Source organism: Apteryx mantelli, chromosome 15 (assembly GCF_036417845.1).
Source record: "Apteryx mantelli isolate bAptMan1 chromosome 15, bAptMan1.hap1, whole genome shotgun sequence".
In the NCBI taxonomy this organism is placed as follows: domain Eukaryota; kingdom Metazoa; phylum Chordata; class Aves; order Apterygiformes; family Apterygidae; genus Apteryx; species Apteryx mantelli.
In genome coordinates this window covers 18384598-18407289 of record NC_089992.1, presented here as the reverse complement: position 1 = coordinate 18407289, position 22692 = coordinate 18384598, and the positions used below count along the sequence as shown (strand labels likewise).

Sequence of the window (22692 nt, the reverse complement as noted above, 5' to 3'; positions counted from 1 at the left end):
CTCCAACAAAAAAACAACATAAAGCAAATGAATACTTTCTTTTGTTTAGTGCAAGAGAGAAAGTAAACACCAATTATAGCAAATAACTATTAGTGTCAAAGGATTCCAAGACATTACCAATACACACTTAAGCATTTCAGAGCAGACAGTGACCTTACCTTCATAGCCAAGGAGAAAGCACGTCAGCAAGTTAGGACAGATCTCCTCCAAAATGGAACAAAAAACAGAGAAAGCGCTTGGGCCTTTTAAGGAGAGTTTATCTAAAAAATATTCAGTTCTCTTCTTGTAGCTCTCCTGGGACCAAATGTCTTTGTATTCCTCCAAGGAAAAGACTCTCTTGTAAACCAAATATGACAGCACTTTGTTCACATCCAGCTCTTCCAGTATTTTCTCTCTCTGATTGCTTGGGATTTCAGAAAGCCACTTACTCCTGTTTTCATTTTCTATTTTGGTAGATTTTACACAGTTATAAAACCAGGATTTGGCTGTTCTTCCAAACATTTTGGTATTTAAAATAAAAAAATCTACCTCTGCATTTATTGTGCAGTCTTCAGTATGCAGAGTAAACATAATGTGGATATATAGAATGCAAATACATACTGCTGTCTGTAATTATTGTAATTCTAATGGAATAAAGAAGGCCTACATACAAATTACAAAGAAATCTAGCTCAGTGCCTGCAGCCTCCTAAGAGGATTACATTACACTAATTAGCCCTTTACAACTGTTAACAGCTTCTGAACCATAATGATGAGACTGAGAATTGCTTAGTTACTGTTACTTTTTAATTCTGTAACTGATCTTCAAAGACATCCCTTTGCAAAAAAATAATTTATTCAAGAAGATAGCTCATCAAACTGAAATAATGTGTACAAACTGCTATAGGACATAAAATAATGTCTTCTGTACCTTTTAGTTTTGTATTCCTCAGAGACAATCACACAAATCACAGTATAAATGATCCTCTCTTATTATTTCATAAAACATTGACTTTACAACAAAATAGAATTATACATTTAGCAATGCAATATTTAGCTTCAGCACAGGGAAAGAATAAATGTTTCTGTAAATATGCTGTAAGCATATATACAAAAGGCAAGGAAAAAAAAGGAAGCTTATAGAATAAGACTTTTTCTGTGAAGATGAATATATGTCTCTGTTAAGGCCGAACACCATTTCTGCATGTTTACATCTTTAAATGGCATCCAAGAAAAGTAAAACACCAGAGTAGTTTCCATTTCTGGAACGAGGTTTACCGGTGGCGATTACTGCAGCCCCAGCGGAGGTGTTCTGCCACTCATAATCCTTCGCTGAGGATCACGCACTTACATAACCTCGTTACGCAACTGCTGCGTAACACACGGACTTTTTGGTCTTGTTCTCATACTTTCTGCCAGCATAAATTCCCTCTCTAGAAGAGCTGTTAGTACTTCTGTCTACTCCTCCTCCTGCTTCTTAGTCTAGTTCTTCTGTTTCTTCCAACTGCTAATGCATCCACGTCCTCACCTGGGCAGCCTTATCTGTGAGCTTTCTGAACGGTACTTTGCCGCTTGTGCAGTGAGCAAAAACATTTTGCCAACCTTTAAGGAAACCAAGCTTTGCAATATGTTTAGTCGTCACCACCTTAAGAAGCAACCTTGGTGTCTTCCTGGCAGGCTGCTTCTGTTTCTGAAGTTGCAAGCATTTATCAGTCAGCATTACAGCTGACCACTGGCCATTTTATCCTTTAGGAATTGTATTACGTGTATCACCAGCTCTACAATTCACTAGCCAGGCTGCACAGAAGTGGTTGGAAGCGATGCCTGTCACCTCGTGGTTGTTTGTAGATATAACAAGCCTACAGGTTATCTGGAGCAAGGAAAGTGGAATTACGCATCATTTTAAGCCATACTGATGGTCCACTTTTAGCATGCGATGGCCTACTGAACACAGCGATGAGATCCCTGCTGCTGCTTCTGTGACGTGCTCCGGCAGAGCTGCCTCCGCGCTGCCCGGCGCCTGGGGAGATGCAGCGCGAGGCGCCGCTGTCCCGGCTCGCAGCCCGGCAGCCCAGCCGAGCGAGCGCAAAGCGCGCTGCGCCGACAGTGCAGCCAACCTATCTGCAGGGCTTGGCACCCTCTAGGCAACCTTTAAAAGTTAGGGCTCCTTCATAAGCCTAATTTTTAAGATTCCCTTTGATTTGCGAACCTCCACGGGAGTAGTACAAACACTACATCCCCTTCTTTCCATATTCTCAGTCAAACATCATGCTTTTTTTCCCCAAGTCGTTACTATTTTTACTATTATTAATAGTGCAATACCTCAGCACATAAAAGCTCCTGATAAAGCCTGCAGCCCCATTTATGTTAGACAGCATCTTATGAGGGTTTTTTTTAACCTAATGCGGTCATTTTATATCTCATTGAATCATTTATCTAATAGAATCATTATATTACTTTTATCCAGTTTATATAATTTGATATTGCCCTAAAGGATTTCTGGTATGAATCAGCCTTCTCAGCCACTATAACTTACAATGCTAAGTTTTTCCTTTACTTCAATAAATTACTTCAATAAATGCTAGATCAAGCCCAAAGTTACAGTTTTTCAGTTCATAGGATAATGGCCCAGATATTGGATACAGAGGATTTAGCCTGAATATACTTCTTAGAGTTTAACCTCAAAATTTAATCTGCATTTATTTATTTTTATAGCTGAGAACACTGATTGTCATGATTATCCTAAACTAGGTAACGAACTGCACAGTAGTGAATTAGAAGTTAAAAAAGGGGTAATTTGTCAAATTAATAGTGAAATGAATTTTTAAAGGAAGGGACAGAGAATGTCCTATTTTGACACTGCATGGCAGTTCTGCCCATGACAGTCCCTCCTCAAAGAAGAGTGACCCTGCTAAAATAAATGCTACACATAGGTGTCAGTGAGTTGCATCTCTTCAGAAACAGAAACAAAAATTAGTGCAAAGCAAAACTGTACCTAGGTATCACTTTGCTGAGGGAGATTCCCAGTATCTGTTAAGTAAATTAGCATGCAAACCAGTTACACTGAAAAGCCTGATTAGGGGGAAAAAACACCTAAAAGAACTAAGTGTAACTTAGCTCTTAGAAAAAGCTCTTAGAAAATTCTGGGCATTCATGGGGAGAGGAAACAGTATTCAGCCATGAAAATGCAAAAGTTGGCATAATATGAACGGGTTAATATGGACAGTGAGTTGTGCTACACACAGCAGTCATCCAGGGTAATGGAAAACAAATGGCAGCTTGAAATTTTTGATTGTGCAGTATGAGAGGGTCTTTGAGCTCTGAATACCTTATATTTTTTTCTAAAGGAGTACAATCTTTTGAGCCAGCAGTGTCCACATGACTTTATTGGTGAAAGAATATATCCTTTTAATCTCAAATACATTTCTCTAAGCTCTTAAGGCCACTAAGAATAATGGGCTATATCATAGGAAATGTATCAAACTGTGGACAAATACAAGAGTTGATTCTCCACCTCTTCACATACCATGTAGTTACTTCCAGTGCTGTAAACTGGAGGATAAAATGTTAAAATTCTGATTTGGTAATTACCAGAATGAATTAAAATCCACACCTTGCAAACTCTGAGTATAGGATAGAGGCAAAAATTTGAAAGTGTGTGTTGAGAAACCAAAAGTAGAGAAGTGGGTGTGAAACACAAACAAGGGAGGAGATTAGAGCAATTGAAGATGATGGAGGAATATTTGAGACAAAAGGATACATGGAAATGTACATGGAAATAAAGGATTTGTGATGGAGAACGATTATTGTCCCAGGTAGAGGAACTGAGGGGTTTAGTTGCAATGATGCAATGCAGAATGATTGAATGTGCAATACAAGATTTACAGTCTGCAGCTTTCCAGACTCTGAGTCCTAGCAGACACGTGTGTAAGTTCAAGCACGCTGCCTAGCAACTCAAGCCTCTTCAGCTGATTCAATTTGGTACCATGTTCTGCAATCTATGCGAAGATGCTATTTAGCTCAGACAATCTAATTTATTCAGACACTAGATATGCCAATGATAAAACTGATTTCAGCTCCTTGGAAAGAATAATAAGGTGTTCATAAATGCAGGTGTCAAACAGGAAGCATCCACAGAAAGAAGCTCTGGCTTGGTTTTGACATCGGCACTGTTTCATAGTGGGAATAGTGAAGAGGGATGCGGCAGAGGGTGTCAGGGCGCTGGCTGCACTACTAAGCCCACAAACGTGCCTGATGGCCTCGACTCTTGGTTGGCCCCGGCTGCTGCCCCAGGCCTGCCCTGCAAGAAAACTGCCCTCCTTGAAACAGTATTCGTGTAATCTTATCACCCTATGGGAAACCATGGGGAAAAAAATGAATGTTGGTTATGCAGAGCTACCGGGGAGGAGGCATGAATAACCAGCTCACACGGGGAGGGAGCCCAGGGCCCAGCAGTGGCAGGGAAGGTGGCTCGGCCTGGAGGGCTGAAGGCCACAGGGCACATGCCAGGTGAACTGTTGCTCATACGGAGGTATTTTGGGTTTCAGCTCCTCAGCCGATCGCTTTTGCCATTTTGCGTTCATCTTTCCAGCGCCCCTCTCTTGTCCGCAGAGCTCGGCTCCGTGGAGACGCGGCTGCCTGGCTGCGGGCTGCTCTCTGGCGGAGGCACGGCTGCAAGCGACTCGCGAGCTGGTGGGTGCGCTCGAGGGGTGGCCGTCAGAGAGAGGGGGCAGGAAATCAGCTGTACGCGGGAGCTGGGCTGGCAGAGCGCAGTGCTGGGCCGGCGGCCGGGCCGCCCGCAGGCCGTGCTGCCGAGCGGCTCGGCCACCGCGTCCCACGCGGTGCCACCCCCTCTCCGGGCTCGGTCAGCACCCGCCCTTGCACGGCACGGCGCCCAGCAGGCATCCCTTTTTCCTTTGAACAAGGACTAAGGCATCCGTGGTATTACATGCAGGTCTTTTGAAAGTATATACCGAGTACTATTTATTTAGTGGGTTTTTTTTTTTTTGGGGGGGTGGTTAACAGAAAAAGGAGGTCTCCGGGTGCTAAGTGGGCTACTCGGGATGAATACAGAAAACCCCAAACTTAACATGCTTTTTTCCCCTCCCTGTTGCAGACGTGAGCGGCTCCTGCCTGTGCTCGGCGCGGAAGGGCACGGTCAGGCCGCCGTGGTGCCTCGGAGCCGCCGGTGCGGCCCGCTCTCCCGGGCGGCGGGTGCGGGCAGAGCTCTGTGGAGGGGCCGCGCACGCCCGGGGCAGGGGCAAGGGCAGGGGCAGGAACGGGCTGCGGGCGGCTAGGCGCCAGCCGTGAGCCCCCGGCGAGGGCTCGGCACGAGCACGAGGCGCCCGCCGAGGGCAGGGCAGGGCAGGGCAGGGCAGGCCGGCAGCAGCGCGGCGGCCTCCGCCTCGCCTCGCGGCCGCGGGGCGGCGCGGCAGGCGCCCTCGCCGCAGCGCGACGGGCGGGAGAAGATGGCCGCCGCCGCCGCCGAGGCGGTGTCGCTGCGGCTGTCGCGGCAGGAGCGGGAGCTGCGCTGGCTGGCGGCGGAGATCGGCCGCCTGCGGGAGCCGGAGGCGCCGCGCGGCGCCCGCAGCCCCAGCCCCAGCCCCGAGCTGCAGCGGCTGCGGGCCGAGAACGAGAAGCTGCGCTACCGCCTGCTGCACCTGCGCCGCAGCCTGGCGGCCGAGCTGGCCCGGGCGGCGCAGCGCGGCCAGGTAGCCGGGGCCGCCCGGGGTTTTACTGCTGTTGGGCTGCTTCGGCCCGCCGGGCTCTCGCCGGGGGGACGCGGGGGTCTCGGTGGCGCCGGGGGGGGGAGGGGGAGCTCGCCGGGCTGCGGCGTCCCCGCGGCACAGCCGGCTCGGCGGCCGCCCGCCTCGACACCCCCCGCGGCTGCGGCTGCGGCCGCCTTCGGGGCCGGCGCCTTTGGCGGGAGCGTCCCCGCAGCGCCTGCTGCGCCTCACTCGTCGCTCTTTGCAGAAGGCTTCCCGTGCGAGTGCGGCCGCTGCGGGGAGCGACGATGAAGGTGAACAGAAAAAGGAAAAAGAAGTCGTGAGTGGACACCGGCGCCATGTAAGCGGTTGTCTGAGGCGTAAGATAACATAATGAAAGAGGAGGACCTGCACTTTGGCTGGGTTCAGGAAAGGAGCCGTCCTTAGCTTTGTCGGGCGTTGCGTGCGATGCGTAGGACATCTGGAATACTTTGCTGTACTCCGTAATTTCCAGTTTGGGGAGGAAGGTCTTCTGTAGCATGCATATGGAAAACTTCTGTTGTCTGATTATCTTGCGCATCTTTAGCAGGCCTACTTACGCATTCTTAGCTCTATGGGGAAAGAAGGGGTAGGGGCGGGATACTTCGGTGTTTCGTGAACAGTCGCGCAGTGGAAGATGCGGGGAATGGCTGTAGGGGATACTAACAGCAGTGGCCACAGTTCAGCAGGCTTTAATAATTCTCTTTATGCTAAGCTAAAAGAAAATTCCTCTGAACTTTCTTGAGCTATTTGGATCTGATACGTTGAATGCTCTGGCAGAAGCGAGGTCTGGTTGAAGTGCTCCAAACTTCTCCGTGAAGTCAGCCAAATGCAAGTTCTGAGACAAGAACGTGTGGTGCTTCCTGAAGTCAGAACACGCAAAGCCTTTAGGCACAGGTGAATGAAGGTGCACTGGAAACTGAAAAGCCACTATAAAGCAATCAGCAACTTGAACAGGACCATTCTGTGTATAATTATTTACAAATACTTTACTGCACGTTAATATAAATTCTAGCCAGTGAAGCCTGATCTCAGTTGGAACCTCCAAGGATGCATGAACACTGTAAACGCCTGTATTCAATTTCTCATACTTTTTTTTTTTTGTTATCATGTGTGATTTCATGTATTTGTTTATTGTTACAGCTGCAGTGTGAGCCAAGCTTCATAGAAGACAGACTGAAGCTTTATGAAGCACTGAAAAAGGAACATGATGCTTTGCTAGCTTACAGAGCGGCCAACCAGAGCAAACCAATCAAAATTATTCTGACAGATGGAAAGGTGGCTGAAGGGGAATCCTGGAAAACCACGCCGTATCAGTTAGCTCTAGGAATTAGGTAACCTGCAGATTGAAGGAGTTGTACTTTTGGAGTGGTAAATCCATTACTACCATTTCTCTCTTACCCAGTTGCATTCACAGTCACAGTCAGTAGTAGCTGGACAACTCTCTTATTTTGGATTACTTGGAAAGCATTAATAAAACTTGGGTTTAATGTAGAAATAGCTGGATAAAGTTATTGTTCTGGGTGATGCTTGAGATCATGTTCCTGGATCATAAAAATTCTTAGCAGTGAGACTGCTAGGAATTAATCCATATATCTGAAGTCTTATGAGTTGTCAGATAACTGTAAAATATATTGTTAGAAGCAGTATTCCTTGCTGATCCCCAGCAGTGACAACTGTAGAATGAGGTTAAGCCCTTTAAAGGACTTACTGTCTGTGCCTTAAAAGCAGAAAAATGCAAAGGTCTTTAGGTGCTACAAGATGTAGAGGGGTGTCTCAAGGTGTTTAGATACCTAAATATTTTCACAAATCTAAACCCAAATGTTTTGTCTCATGTCTTCATTTGTCTTCTTCAGCCAAGGATTGGCTTCGAATGCAGTTGTTGCCAAAGTGAATGGTGAATTGTGGGATCTGGATCGCCCACTGGAGGGAGATTGTACTCTGGAGCTGCTTATGTTTGATAACGAAGAAGCGCAAGCTGTAAGTAAGCACTCTCTCTGGTTTCTATGTGACTAAAAGAACGAATGACATGGAATTGATTGCAGTATTACACTTTTTAAATCTTGAATAAAAAAAAATTCTAAACAACTATTCAAATTACATTTGTCACAATATGTCAAAGAATATTAAATACCTATAATCTCTGGGTGAATAAAGTCTTAGGATTCTTTTTTTTTCCTCCTCTTCTACATAAACAGGTTATTTCTTGACTGAGATTTAGCTTTTGTACTTCGTGTCTTGATTCATGTAATAATTTGAAACAGTTTGATGTTTTAAAAGTGCATGTGTCCTGTTGTTTGACTCTGTCCGTGTGTTTGAAGATCAGACACTGGAAGCAAGTGCGGTTGCCTTAGACTGTTCTAAAAGTTGTCCAATATCGGATTTGAGCCATAAATAAAATGTATATGTCCCTGTACCTGCAGTGTTTATTAGAAACTTTGGTAGGCATATCTTAGTCAATTAAATGATGAATATACATAAAGTCACACACCTAGGTTTTATGGGATTCAGACTCAAGCCTATGTTTATCTTCATGCACCAGAGTTAGACTTAATTTTTCAAAGACTTTTTCCTGCAATTAAGTTTGTTCAAGGCATTTCAAGAGCCCCTAAAGGTTCTATCTTGTAGCAGTGGCTATTAAAGGATCTAAATTAATATGGGCTTAGAATGTAAGACTGCTATTGATCTACTGGGTCACTAGATTCCCTCTTCTGATATTTCTGGTAATGTGGTTTACAGTCCTGTTAATAAATGTACCATATTTGAAAAATGGCAACTTAATTGGCTAGATTGCTTTAACTGTTGTTATTACTGCATGGACTTTCAACTCACGAGAAACTTATTTATAAAAAGCGAGTAAATCATGCGGAGGTATAATCGTCTTTCAGACCAGAATAAAAAGGGATTTTAATGCTACACTTGCCATTGTATTGTTGAACTAGCAATTATCAGATTAAAAAAAAAATCAAATGAACATTAATCATTTAGCGTAGCTCATAATGAGAATAGAGAATTGTTATCCTTCACACAGAATTTAAACAACAATTTTGGTGTTTTTCTCATCTGCGAATATAGCTCTGTTTCATTTTTAATTATGCAGCACCAGTGAGCCCATGACTTGCTCAGCTGACTTTATTTATTTGCAGGTTTATTGGCATTCAAGCGCTCATATTCTTGGAGAGGCCATGGAAAGTTATTTTGGTGGCTGCTTGTGCTATGGACCACCTATTGAAAATGGATTTTATTATGACATATACATTGAAGATAGGTAAAATTTCAGTGTCGAAGGACTTTAATAATCAGCATTAAAGCTCAGGATTTGAATTATTTTTGCTTGGTCATGTCTCTGCATGTTAAAAGTAAAATGCTGTATATCAGATATGATTTAAAAATAACCAGTGAGTCTCTCTTCTTCATAATATAGGTATATATATTTTATTTTATTTTATTTAAGAGCAGTGTTCAGACTTCTGCTCCGTAAGACTTGCAGCTGTTGAATGTTCTGCGAAATACTGTGTTGGGTAAAATTTGCTCAAGTACCTGAGAGATATAGGAGACAGGATTTCCTTGAAGAAGTATGGAAGTTTGTTTTCAAAGTGACCGAGTAGAAGTGCACGTATGCATTTATAGGCGTTTACTACTTGCCTAATCCTTGTGCACAGCTTCTACAATTCTGTTTTTCCTCATTTATCTCTGTGTAGTCAGGAAAAATATAGAATCTGCATCAGCTGATAAACTATCTCTCGCAGCTGACTTGAACCTTTTTTTCCTTAAAGCATATATGCTTTGAGCTGCTGATCTTCCAGAGACTTAGACATGTCAAAGACTGTTTTTGAATGATTTCAGTGGGATTGTTTAGGGTGATACAGTTCGTATTTCTGAGTTTAGTCTCTGAAAGTACAATTGATAGTAAGAAACTAAGAAAAATCACAATATGTCCTTTGTTTTTCAAATTAGAATACTAGAAAATAGTCACTTAAAATGGGAATATCAATATAATTAACTTGTGTTTCTTTTGCCCTTGTTTGTTTAGAGGTGTATCTAGTTCTGAATTCCCAGTGCTAGAGAATTGCTGTAAAAATATCATAAAAGAGAAGCAGCCTTTTGAAAGGCTAGAAGTCAAAAAGGAGATTCTGTTAGACATGTTTAAGGTAAATCTTTTGAGTAGCTATGATTCTGGTATCATGACCTTTTAAAACTGTAATTTCTATTAAGCAGTGCATGTGACTAACTCATCAGAATAGGACCTGTCTAGTACAGCAAAAACAAATGATATCATCTTTTTGGCCCTCACCGTATCACTTTAAAATGTTCAGGATGTTTTAAAGCAATAATAAAACAATTTCTTACTCCTCAAAAACACCTTAAACTCAATGAGGTTACAAAGAGATTGGTACACAAAAAGCATACATTCATTCTGGCTCACGTGCAGAAACAAGCCAGAAAGGCTGTGTTCTCTAGCGCTCCGTTTGTGCAGGGAGTATTACCAGTCTTGCTATACCGTGTATTAATTGGCTTTCCAAAGTGCTTTGAGGTGTTCAAGTGGTAATGACCATGCTTAACATGCTCTGAGGGAAATTAAGATATTTTCTCTCTCTCTTTCAACTCATGGTTTATAACTCTTCTGGAAGGAATGTGCACATATGTATATGTGATCATGTGACTTTTTATTTGTGATAGTGTTTTTTACTGGTGCGTTTACATTATTAATATATAATTTTAGAATATTATTTTAGTAGTTGTTTTAATGATGTCCCTAACTTTTTATGTTTCCGTGTGTAGTATAACAAGTTTAAGTGTCGTATCCTGAATGAGAAGGTTGACACACCAACTACCACAATATACAGGTAAACAAAATAAATAAAAATATATTACAAAATATTTCTACAGCTGGGTATATTTCATTTAAATTGAAAGGAGAAGGAATTATTTTCTTTATTCCAGTTTCAGAGTACTGGTGTGACTGGGGCCTAGGTTTGTAATTAATATTATATTGTAGATTGAGATCTTTTCTTCCTCTGCTAGGACAAATCATGTCTCCATTGGTGGACAAATGGCAAACCCGCTTTTCACTAATTGCCTCTGCTTTCAAGAAAAATATTAGAACAAGTTACCACCAATGGAATTGTATGGCTGGGTAATGGGTAAAGCAAGCTCAGTGTAGGGTGAGGATCCTGTTCATTCAGTTGGGACGAGTAAAAGTAGTTGGAGAATGACAAAAATATTTTTGCTGTTGGATGTGCTTAGTTTGAAATTTCCTGACCAACTTTGTCAGAGTTTACATATGGGCCTATGTGAATTGCTGAGTGTGCTGTGATGCCCTTGTAGGGGATCAAGCGTGCTGAGTGTTTACAGGGTGAATATTCACTTCAAGTAGAAGGCGCGATTACATTTAAGATGTACTGAATTTGCAAAGTGTTGTATGATACTTACTTAATTTGAACATGTATACCTACTAATTTAAACATATCAAGCAATACCCTGAATGCCATTAGTGACTCTGCTTAAAAATGTTTGAGTGTTTTAAAATAACCTATTGTTTTGTTTTATAGGTGTGGTCCACTGATTGATCTCTGCAGGGGCCCGCATGTAAGAAACACTGGAAAAATTAAGGCTCTTAAAATATTTAAGGTAAGTTCATAAGTTAACTCTGCTTTTAAACTTATCTAAAACAGGGGTCAGTTGAAATCAGTGATTTTTTTCCCCCCAAAGTGTTATGCCAGCGTCCTTTGTATTGTTTTGTTTGCGTATTACCATAAAAATAATCCTTAACTTCTTTCCCCTGTCCTGTCATCCAAGTAGAACTGACTTTCCTCCTTCATCTGCTTCCAGGGCTTACTGATTATTTACCATCACATCAGTGACCTTTACCATTACATCAGTGAACGTTAGCAGCATCTTTTTTTTATCAGAGTAACTACACACATGTCATTACACACATGCTTGCACTGTAATGAAGAGCAGTGCAAAAAGTAGTCAAGCTAGTAGTGACTAGATTAGCTGTGGAACCAGCTCAAGCACGCTCGGTGCCTAAGCGAATGTGGCAGCACCGCTTTGGGACTGTGCTGGTGTCTCCACCCACCATCGCGTTGTGCAGCGCACATGTCCTAGCTTGGATCAGTAGTAGTTAGGACATTATGTGCCATGCTGTCCTTGTAGTATGCATGTGGCCTCTATTCTACAGTAAATGAACCTCTAAGACATTCATTGCGTCAGGAAATAGTATTCTGACCTAGTAAGATGGGATCTTTGAGATAAAGGAGGTAAAGTGAGCACTGGCAGATATGTAAGTGCTGATCTTTAAAATGGCATTGCTTGCAGGGAAGCCAGAGCTAGTGTTTGCAGGTGCCTCTGATAACTATGTAGTGTTAGTTACCTGCAGATGCTAACTTTGCGAGCCTCCCTGGCTGGCCTCATTGGAGCATGCAGCACACTTGCTTTTGCTGGCTTCCTCACTGAAATCTCTGGAACTCTGAGATACAGAATTTAAATGTTTGATTGTCAAAATGGATAGGATTTAACTGTGAAAGAGAGCGTTACTTTTACATTTTCAGTCTTTACTGTTTCCCTACTGCATTATGTTTTGAACTTAAACAAGTGCTTTTCTTTTAGAAGATATAATGTGAAATAATAAAACATGACATGATGCGAGTTAAAATAAGGTACCCAAGTCGAAAAAAATGCATGACTTGACCAGTCACTTGTGTTTATGCCTTCTGTTTTAGTATACTGACTAAAAGATGTTGCAAGTGTCTGTGTGCTATAAGCAAATGCTGGATGACTAGATACAGATCTTTTCCCAAGGAAAATTCATAACATTTGAGTGGATCAGTGTTTATTCTTCCTCTTCCTGAGATTATATAGTACTATCTTAAAATACGGGTTTTTTGCATCAGAATTCCTCTACGTATTGGGAAGGAAAAGCTGACATGGAGACTTTGCAGAGAATTTATGGAATATCCTTCCCTGATAACAAAATGATGAAGGAATGGGAAAAATTCCAGGAAGAAGCCAGAAACCGGGATCATAGGAAAATTGGAAAGGTACATTATTTTATGGCCTACTTCTCTTCTATAATCCTGTTAAAGACTTCATTCTCTTTCTATGTTTTTCTACATTTGGACAGTTCAAATGGGAGTCAGTTCTGTGAATTTCTTGAAGTGTCAGTTTTATTTTTAAATTTTAATTCTACAAACTCGACCTGTTAGTTGCATCAAAGTGTTACTCTAATGTTAGGAAGACTTAATAGGGTGGTCCCCTGGGTTCAGGGAACTGTATCTTAAACACTTGAATGTACGGTGATCTCTTCAGATTACTTACCTAAAAGACTAAACTATTCATAGAGCAGATATATTCTCTATACAATTTTCTACAATTTGTTTTGGTCAATCTTCATTATAGATGTAGATAAGTTAATAGCTAGCTTAAGTGTATACTCATAGTACTTCAGCTGGTGTTTTAAGTATCATTCGTATGTCCCTCTGCCAGATTTAATAAACAATGTTAGTATTAAATTAAGTGTTGGTGTTAGATGGTGTTAGATTGACATAATGAAAGATTTTGACTTAATATCGGCCTTGCTGGTAAGCGATGATTCCACAAATCAGTTGCCTAATTGTTGTCACCTTTACTATTATTTTGTAGAGCAAGTGGAGTTTTAAGGAGGGGATTTGAAGGAAGATAGTAAGTAGCTTTGGCGATGTTCAAAGGCCCAATAGGCAGTATAAGTGAAAGCAGGAAGGCATTTATTTAAAAAAACGTAAGTGCAAGTGAAGGTTAGCATCAGTGGCAAAGAGGATGCAGGCATGAAACTCGCAGTAATTACTGATGGATTTGAGAAAGGGACTGTGAAGGGCCTTAATAAGCACAAATGAACAACTTACAGGTAACTCAGTAGAAGAAGAGTCAAGGAAGAATGTACAGAGAACAGTGACAAAGGGAGGGAGTAGTAAAATGGTCTTCGCTGAAGTGTTCATGCTTGTTGCTATCACTCCATTAAGCCTTGAATATTTGCTCGATGGTTCCTTCTTTGTCTTTTCAAAAACAAATTGTCTAGTATCTGTGTATCTAGTATCACTCAATTATCTAGTATCAATCAAACAAATTGTCTAGTATCTATGATATATGAGAGACTAAGATTCTCCAGAGCCACACTTCTGAGGCTGTTTTTTGAGCCAGGCTCTGAAAAAGAATGACTGTCTCATAATCTTCAGCCATCAACCCTCAGATCTGATGGGTATGTGTTTTTAATTGTTTTGGCTACTAATGGTAAGATTTCTTAAGGCTTTGATTTTTTGAGGAAACATGTATTTAGATAGTCACAAAGTCAAGATATTACTATAAAGCTTCTAAGAGTAAGAACTAGAAATAACTTCTGTTGCTGAGGATTTGTAGGCTTCTAGAAGTCATCTTGTTGCTGTAGTCTTTCACTCTGGTGAACAAAGAGTGTTCTCAAAGAGAGTTCATTTTCTGCGATTCAACAACTGGGGATACAGTTGAAGTGGTCTTGCACTAATTATGGTTTTTAATTGATGTAGGAGCAAGAACTTTTCTTCTTTCATGATTTGAGTCCTGGAAGCTGCTTTTTCCTCCCCAGAGGTGCCTTTCTTTATAATACACTCACGGATTTCATAAGAGTGAGTAGATACTGATGTAATTCCTAACGTGCTTAGTATCAGCTGTGATCTTGACTTAAGTGATACGTCATTCACAGTACTGAACTGCCCTCACAAAGAAAAACATTTCTGTATGTAAACACATACCAGAATTTCACTAAGATTATATAGATCTAGCCTTTTTCAAACTAGGGCAGGGGAAAGCATTCTTAATTGACGTGTGCTTTTTCCAGTTGTGTAAAACCTGTATGCACAGTGGTCCTTTAGTCTCCCAGTAAATGGCCATCGTAAGAATACAGTTATGGAATCAGGAATTTGCTTGTTGAAATTTATTTTCTGTCTGTATCGCCTTTTAAAACATTGAATTTGTTTTATAGGAGGAATATCACAAGCGTAATTTTACTGAAGTTGTATCCCCAAACATCTTCAACAGTAAACTCTGGGAAGCTTCAGGGCACTGGCAGCACTACAGTGAAAATATGTTCTCTTTTGAGATTGAGAAGGAAACTTTTGCCCTTAAGCCGATGAACTGTCCGGGACATTGGTTTGTACTCTCAACTGAAAAATGTTCTTATTTTACTATATCTGTGCAGTGTGGGGCTGAGGGAAATTAATGGAGTATCAATGCATGTTATCCTGTGTGTGCTAGCTGTACAGTAGACTACTTTTCCTAAGCAAATAATTTGTCCAGAGATCTACCCTTATGGTGCCCCAAAGCAGACCAAATGCAGTTCTTTTGTAGACTTACTGGAAGATCCTCCTACTAAATGAGCTAGGTGTCTGCGTGCTAACACTAGTTTGTACCACTCTCAGTAAGTATGACTTTAATTGGACAGAGATAGGCATAAGATGTGGTGTATCACAGGGAGGTACAAATCGACAGTTTCTGGTTGTTACTCTCACAGTGGCTTCTCTAGGAGGTCTTCAGCAAGCCGAGTGCCTCGGTTTGCCTGCCTTTTAGAATGCAGACAACTTGAGTGAATGAATGTTTAAAAATACTGTGGTTACTGTCTATATTAATCTTGTTTTAGTTTCTGTGTTGTCTTAAGTCTTCTATACGAAGGATAAAAACGAAGTTCCTTCACATTCCTTCTAGCTTGATGTTTGCTCATCGTCCGCGATCCTGGAGAGAAATGCCTCTAAGACTTGCAGATTTTGGGGTTCTTCACAGAAATGAACTCTCTGGGACTTTAAGTGGCTTGACGCGTGTTAGGCGCTTCCAGCAAGATGATGCTCACATCTTTTGCACAATGGAACAGGTAAAAACAACAATGAAACAACAAAAAAAACCCAAAGCAAACAAACCTAAAACATTTCCACTTTTTAGTTTCTTCCTCTCTGTTGCTTTGTAGTATAATGCTTCATTTGCAGCGTTTTTTGCCTTTTTTTTTTTTTTTGTTAGGTTGCTTCCTTCTTATTCATCTGGTATTCGATATGTCTTAGCCTTCTGTAGTACTGCTTGAATGAATGGTCTGCTGATCTTAGCTTCCTAGCTAAAAATTTATCAAACGCCAGTGCTGTAATTTGCATTGTTTATTTTTTTCTTAGAGGTTAAGAAATACTTATAGCAAAAGAAGATAAGATAACATCTGAGAGATGTTATTAACTGTGAATTACTGAATAAGACTTACTCTAGTTTTTTTCCCTGTGGAAAGATATGTGGGTGCAACTAAATCCCAAAAGGTAAAATCCCCCCCCCCCCAAAGGGAAAAAAAAAGTCCATCGCACTTTGCTTTTCATACTAAGGCTGAATAAATGCTTTATTCAGACAATAATACCATAGGTTTCAGTGGAACTATGTAAATAAATTGACGCACTTTATAAAGTCTGACTCATGCAGTCTGGCTCCAGAAGCTTAGGCTTAGTAAGAATATTACTCTTCTTTCCATGCTTTGAAGCCACAGCAACCTTTTGTCTAGGTTTGAGTTTGGAGAATATAATTTTCATACATAGGGGTTTTTTTGTTTTTAATTTAACGAACTCTTATGAGAATGTATCTATATGTGTCTGTGTGCACAGAAACTGTTAAAACCTGGTTATGAAGAATACTGTAAATCCAGTTCCTTTTTTTATTTGCATCAAAATGTATCTTTTATTCTATTTTTAAGCTTTTTTTTTTTTTTTTACATTTAAGATTGAAGAAGAAATTAAGGGCTGTCTTGATTTCTTGAAGTCTGTTTATGCTGTCTTTGGTTTTACCTTTCAACTGCATCTTTCTACAAGGCCTGAAAATTATCTAGGAGAGTTAGAGATTTGGGATCATGCTGAAAAGGTAATTCATAAACAGCCTTAATATTTGTATTTTCAGAAATGGATATTTAACTAATTTTTTTCATGTTGAATACTGAAGTTAGTGAGATTGTTTAAATCAGATGCTAAATAGCATACCAAATGAAAATGCTTGTTGAAAAGCTGTATAAAATATGGACTTTCTGTATAAAATGACAACTGTCTGGCTCTTACTTAGGCCCTTATTTTGAACTGATTCTATTTTTATTAATATTTTTTCAAATTCAGAATAATCACAAAATTTTTACAAGAAACTACTCTTATTTCAAGATTGTTTATCATAAACGACTGAAAGTTTGAACAGCAGGAGTCATGCTGCCCATGGGGAGCGTGACAAAGTACAAAGCACCCTTGGTATTTCAGAGGCTACATGATCTAGTGTAGCCAAATGCTTTTACTTTTACAGTAATGGAAGACCCTGAGATACCTGTAAAGTTTTAAACATTCTTCTTTTATTTATTTATTTTTATAATTAGCAACTTCAAAGCAGCTTGAATAACTTTGGAGAACCATGGCAGTTGAATCCAGGAGATGGAGCCTTTTATGGTCCCAAGGTTAGTAAATCAGTATTTTAATACAACTTTGGGACAAGATTACAGACAAAATGCAGACAAACTGTACCTAGTAACTGTGATATTTTGCTTGACAGATTGATATTAAAATTAAAGATGCTATTGGCAGATACCATCAGTGTGCTACTATCCAGCTTGACTTTCAACTACCCATTCGATTTAATCTTACTTATGTTGGGTGAGTGGTTAAACAACTTATCTTCCTCTTTTAAATGCCCTCAAAAATGATAATTTACTTTCAATATTTGTAATTCTCATTAAACTGAGGTTAAACTGCTCATTAAACTGCTATTCTGTATGTAAGTAACGTGAATGGTTTAAGGGGAGAAACATCTGTGAGTGGAGGTTAGTACTTGGACTGAGTCATGAACTTGAAAATTTTCCTCAGTGTCATGATAACTCAGTTTAATTGTAAATGCCACTAATTACAGGAAAAAAATGATGATCTGCGTGTCTTATCTGCCAGTTCTCCAGATCATATATAGTCTTTAAAGAGACTGGGTTGAGCTAATTTTCACTTTCAGCCTAGTCACCATCTCTCCTGTGAAGATGTTGTATACAAATTCAAACACATGTTAAAGATTTGGTATGTTCATAGTTCTTATCAGTTAAAGTTATTTCACCTTGAAGGACAAACACACACCTTAACACTTTTTAAAGGAAATCCCACTTTGGCTTCCAGCTAGGAAGAAGGATGTTTTATCCACTGAGTAAATTAGTCTTAGTACCATGTTGCCTTGAAAACACTTTTTTTTTTTAAATGATTATTTTTGTATATTCTAAAGAACTTGATGGGGAAGATAGAAACCGAATCTTCATTATTTTTGGTCCTGCTGCATATTTTTCAATAGATGTCCTAGTCCTCTGGTAGATCATAATACTGATACAAACAGCAGCTGGCTCTTTTTTTTCCTTCCTTCCTTCTTTCTTTTTCTTTCTTTTCTTTTCTTTTTCTTTTTTTCTTTTTTTCTTTTTTTTTAATCACAGGATTGTAACTTAAGGAAGGAAATGAACAGTGAGAGCAGGTAAGATTCTTTGCAACAAAATAAATGCAATCATAGAGGAAAACGGAGAGGAAGAGTATAAAATATTAAAATGCACAGAAATGGACCTGAGTCAGAGCTTTGGACTCAAACTGTAGAGTTGAGCATCTTTTAAAATCTAGGAATTTGTGCCTATGCCACTAGGCATGAATGTTTTTAGTTGTTATGATTATTAGATGTTTCTTTAAAAGCCCGGATGACATAGAGAAAGCAAGTTCTTTAGTAAAAGTAGTAGATTTTACAGAAGCATAAATAATTCCATTTTGTTCTTCCATGAAAAGTAGAGTCAAAATTGTTAGTAGGAATATTTGTGTATGGGCTAAGAGAAGGATTTTTTTTTTTTTTTTTTTTTTTTTTTAATCTTTACCTATCTTTTCCAGTAAGGATGGTGGTGATGATAAAAAACGGCCAGTGATTATTCACAGAGCTATCTTGGGGTCTGTGGAGAGAATGATAGCTATTTTAGCAGAAAATTATGGAGGAAAATGGTAAGTGGCACAAATACATTTTTAGGGAACATTTAACAATGTAGCTAGAAAATATAGATGCTTCCTGTATATCATAATGCAAAATAATTTTCCTAGAATTTTCTCAAAGTTAGTAGGTAAGAAAACAAGAAAAAGAAGTCTTATTTTTGTGGTCTGAGCTGTATGATATCCTTATATTTGTAGTTCATGATTAGAAAGTCAATTTTATGAAACTGTAAGGAAAAATTATACAATGTAACAGAAATAAGAATTGTAATTAAATGTATTAATATTCCATTTTACTTGGTCCTTTTTTTAATCTTAAAAAGTCATGCTTTTATACTGGGAAGAGGTTAAACGTGTAAAGTAGTTATATATACAGACATGAATTAGTCTTGAATGAAAATTTTTTTTAATTTATAAGATGTTTTATTTCATCTTGAATTAGCTCTGAAGATATATCTCCGTTAATGGATGGAAGTATTAAGAAAGGGTTAATTCTCACTTTCAAACTGTCCACCCATCACTATAAAGGTATATAATAAATAAAAGTGGATAATATGTGTAAAATTAAAATTATGTTAAAAATTGTGAAACCAGCTAGGAAGTGAACAGAAGCTCGAAGTTGTGCATATGTCATTTAACCTGGATTAATCTATTTGCCATTTTATGTGAACTGGAAAGGGTGAATGTAATGGCATATCCAACATCTTTAGCTTGCATAAATATTTTTATAAAGTAAAGAAATTTATTATTGGGAAATACGACTGCTGATGCACAGGTGTAAAATACACATTTCTTTCATATTGTTGTTAATATACTTGCCAGGCCGTTCTGGCTGTCTCCACGGCAGGTCATGGTTGTACCTGTGGGACCTGCTTCTGAAGAGTATGCCCGGCAGGTGAGAACAGAGCCTTCCTTTTTATAGTAGCAAGCAATTTTAATAGCTTCTTAAATGCTTGTCCTAGAACAACAAAGGATTGCTTTAATGACTTTGCAGACATTTTTTTTTCCATAGGTGAAATCTTTCATACCTTGTAAAATTTGTGTAAGCTCGAGAAAGGGATATGTAACAAATATTTTGGGCTGTGCTATCATGTATATACCTCAGTAATTGTTAAAAAATATTCTGGACTACAAACCTTATATAGTAACTCCTATTTCATTATAAAATTATCTGCCCTAAAGTAAGAATGGAACCAGTTTCCTCCCTTCCCCAGCACGTATGCTCTTGACTACATTTGAGTATGTGTGCTTTTACTGCCCTCCCCCCTGTTCTTTAATGCAAGCATAAATGGCTTTGTTCCTTCTCCTCTTTCTCCTTTCTCTGATTGGGGAAACCTTTTTGACATTCAGCAGTGTAGCTGTGTGAGGAGATCAGCAAACATCTGGTATGGATGTTACCTTGTATTGCCCTCTTAACTGGAGTCCTGCCAAGTGCTTAAATCTGTGTGCAGTTTTCTTCAAGCAACTTTACTGTCTTCCATATATCTATTCGTAAGAGCAAAATTATGCACATATGTGAATTACTTATTGGAGGGGATTACAGGATGTACTATTTCATGGTGTAGAATATATACTCCATTTTTTTTAGGTTTGCAGTGATTTTTTTGAAGCAGGATTTATGTCAGATGTGGATCTCGACCAGAGTTGCACATTAAACAAGAAAATAAGAAATGCACAGCTGGCCCAGTATAACTTTATCTTAGGTAATTACAGCATCTTATATTTCTGAACATTGTGAAGGTTTGAATGTTGGGTATAGAGTTAGCCTAGACTCTGGTTTTTAATGCAGGGAGACAGCCCAATACTGTTTGTGGTATGTCTTGCAGTGGTTGGAGAAAAGGAGAAAGCAGATAATGCTGTCAACGTGCGAGCAAGAGACAACAAAGTTCATGGAGAGATTTCAGTATCTTCTGCCATTGAAAAACTCAAGAAATTTAAGAGTTCACATACTCCAAATGCAGAAGAAGAATTCTGATTTTGCTGTTAGTTACTGTCAGTTTATTAACTGCCCATGTGAAATAGTATTTCTTTCCTCCTCTACTGCAGTAATGCTCATTTGCAAGAATTTCCAGGTAGTGCGTATTCAAACCAAGCAAATGCAGCCCATTTTGGTGCTTTAGGAATAGCATGAAAGGACAGGTGCAACTGTCGACTGTTTTGACAACCCAGTGAATCTGCACTAGTTGATAAAGGCTATTTAAAAAAAAATCTTACACCGCTACTAAATTATTTTGATTTTACTGTGTAAATGCATCGGGGATGCCATTAAGTCAAGGAAGAGGACGCTGGGTAGCGTCCTGGCTGCTGCTGCCATCGCTGAATTACCTCAGTCACGTAGTAGTTACATAACCGACGTGACCTGGAATCCAAAACTTGACAGTTGGTGGGTCTATAAGGAACAGCTTGACTTTTTTTTTTCCTGACTCCAAATTATGTCAGATATGGTGGGCGAGGTGGGGATAGCCTAATTATTTCTGAATCCATGTTCACAGGCTACAAATACATTAGTGTCTTTGTTGGAAATCTCAGTGAAACAAGGCACTGAATGCGTTAGAATGGGATAACTGGTTGCCGTAAACGTGACTGCCAAGAAAGAAGTTGAATTACCTACCATATCCATGTGTGCAAAGATTTTACTTTTGTTTGTGCTTGCTGTCAGTTTAACTCCTTTCAAAAAACACTAAATTCATCTCTGAAAACCTTTCTGTTTGTAATTTATTGCTGTGCTTATTTGGGATGCTGAGCATGCTGAGAAGGTGTGGATGACATAATTTTCATTTATTCTTTTTTATAATACAGTATGTTGGAATTTGAATTGGTTGTATTTATCTGACTTTAATTGTTTACACTTACACACTGATTTTAAAAGTTAATGTTACAGGCAGTTGAATCAAATCTTTTGGAGAGCTGAATTGTCACCGATATACTTTTTTTCCCACTTTTATAAGCTGTTTTTTAGTGACAAGGCTTAGCTAGGGTTGTTTGATGTGTTACTCAAATATAGCATACAACCTTAGTGATTTTAAATACCACTGAAATGAAGCAGAAAATAATATTTGGTGCATAAACATTACACAAATGCAAAGTTAGTGTTTTCCTTCTGCCTGACACTTGTGCATATGTACGTTCTATAGGCCTATTTCTGATTTTGTATTGGTTTGGTTTTGTGAATCAGTTTCTACCAACTGACCTCCCCCAGCTTTTAAAAACATTTTTGGAAAAATTAAATGAAAAAGTGCTGGGAAAAAGGCTTTCTGCTCACCTTTACAGAATTAACATGGTGTGCGGAGGGGTGATTTTATATATGTGTGTGTGTATAGATACACACACACACACGTATGTATGTAAATTTACAAATATTATATATGTATATTTATACACTCACTCATTCTTACGGACTTCCGGCCTTCATGATATATGTGTGCCCTATGTGATGTACTCCAGAACTGAAAGCTTCAGTTTTTTAAGGTGAATTTCTAGGTTTTCCAGATGTAAGAATAACTTTTCAGCTCAGGTGTGTCTATACTGCAGCCACCCATCCAGGTTTTCAGGTGACCGGCAGCGATGGCGGAGGTGTGAAATTCAAATCTTCCAGCCCTCTCAGTCAGAGGGCCCCGCAGTGACACCGGCGGGCGCCGCCGACGGCGCGCGAGCCTCCTCGAGGCAGGGCAGGGTGGTGGAGCTGAGCACGGGCAGCTCGTCGCGCGCGTGGCAGTGCCCGCCGCGAGGGGCCGGGAGGGGACGCTGCGGGAGGGGACGCCGGGGCCGGCCTGGCGCGCAGGGAGGCGGGAAGGGTGTTCAAGGCCTCATGCCGAGGCCTTCGCTGGCGGGAGGGTGAAGAGCAGCGGGAATAGGCTCGCTCTGGGCTTGCTTTGCCTAACAGCGGGAAGCCGCGGTTAGGGAAAGCGCGGATGCCGGTGGTAGGAAGGATGGCAGCGTGCCTGCCCGGTTTGCGCGTCGGTGGCATAGGGTTGCTGA

At 40.1% G+C, this 22692-nt stretch overlaps 1 protein-coding gene across 11 annotated transcripts; it reads left to right on the top strand.

Moving 5' to 3' along the window:
* Window positions 1-5446: 5446 nt before the first annotated feature.
* TARS3 (threonyl-tRNA synthetase 3) lies at window positions 5447-21529 on the top strand. 11 transcript variants are annotated; one of them, XM_067305408.1, is made up of 20 exons: window positions 5447-5689; window positions 5952-6044; window positions 6866-7056; window positions 7579-7702; window positions 8869-8990; window positions 9756-9873; window positions 10505-10569; window positions 11275-11353; window positions 12619-12765; window positions 14260-14358; window positions 14715-14881; window positions 15434-15596; window positions 16472-16609; window positions 17103-17180; window positions 17276-17376; window positions 18622-18729; window positions 19157-19242; window positions 19537-19609; window positions 20303-20417; window positions 20541-20624. In XM_067305408.1, the coding sequence occupies exons 1-19, from the start codon at window positions 5447-5449 to the stop codon at window positions 20367-20369; spliced, it is 2262 nt and encodes a 753-aa protein (XP_067161509.1). In that variant the 3' UTR covers window positions 20370-20417; window positions 20541-20624. The 11 variants fall into 11 exon arrangements, 9 of the variants coding, with proteins under 9 accessions (XP_067161509.1, XP_067161507.1, XP_067161510.1 ...); XR_010885688.1 differs by lacking the exons at window positions 19157-19242; window positions 20541-20624 and adding an exon at window positions 20073-20205 and having other exon boundaries at window positions 20303-20365; XR_010885689.1 differs by lacking the exons at window positions 19157-19242; window positions 20541-20624 and adding an exon at window positions 20073-20205 and having other exon boundaries at window positions 20280-20328.
* The last annotated feature ends 1163 nt before the right edge of the window (window positions 21530-22692 follow it).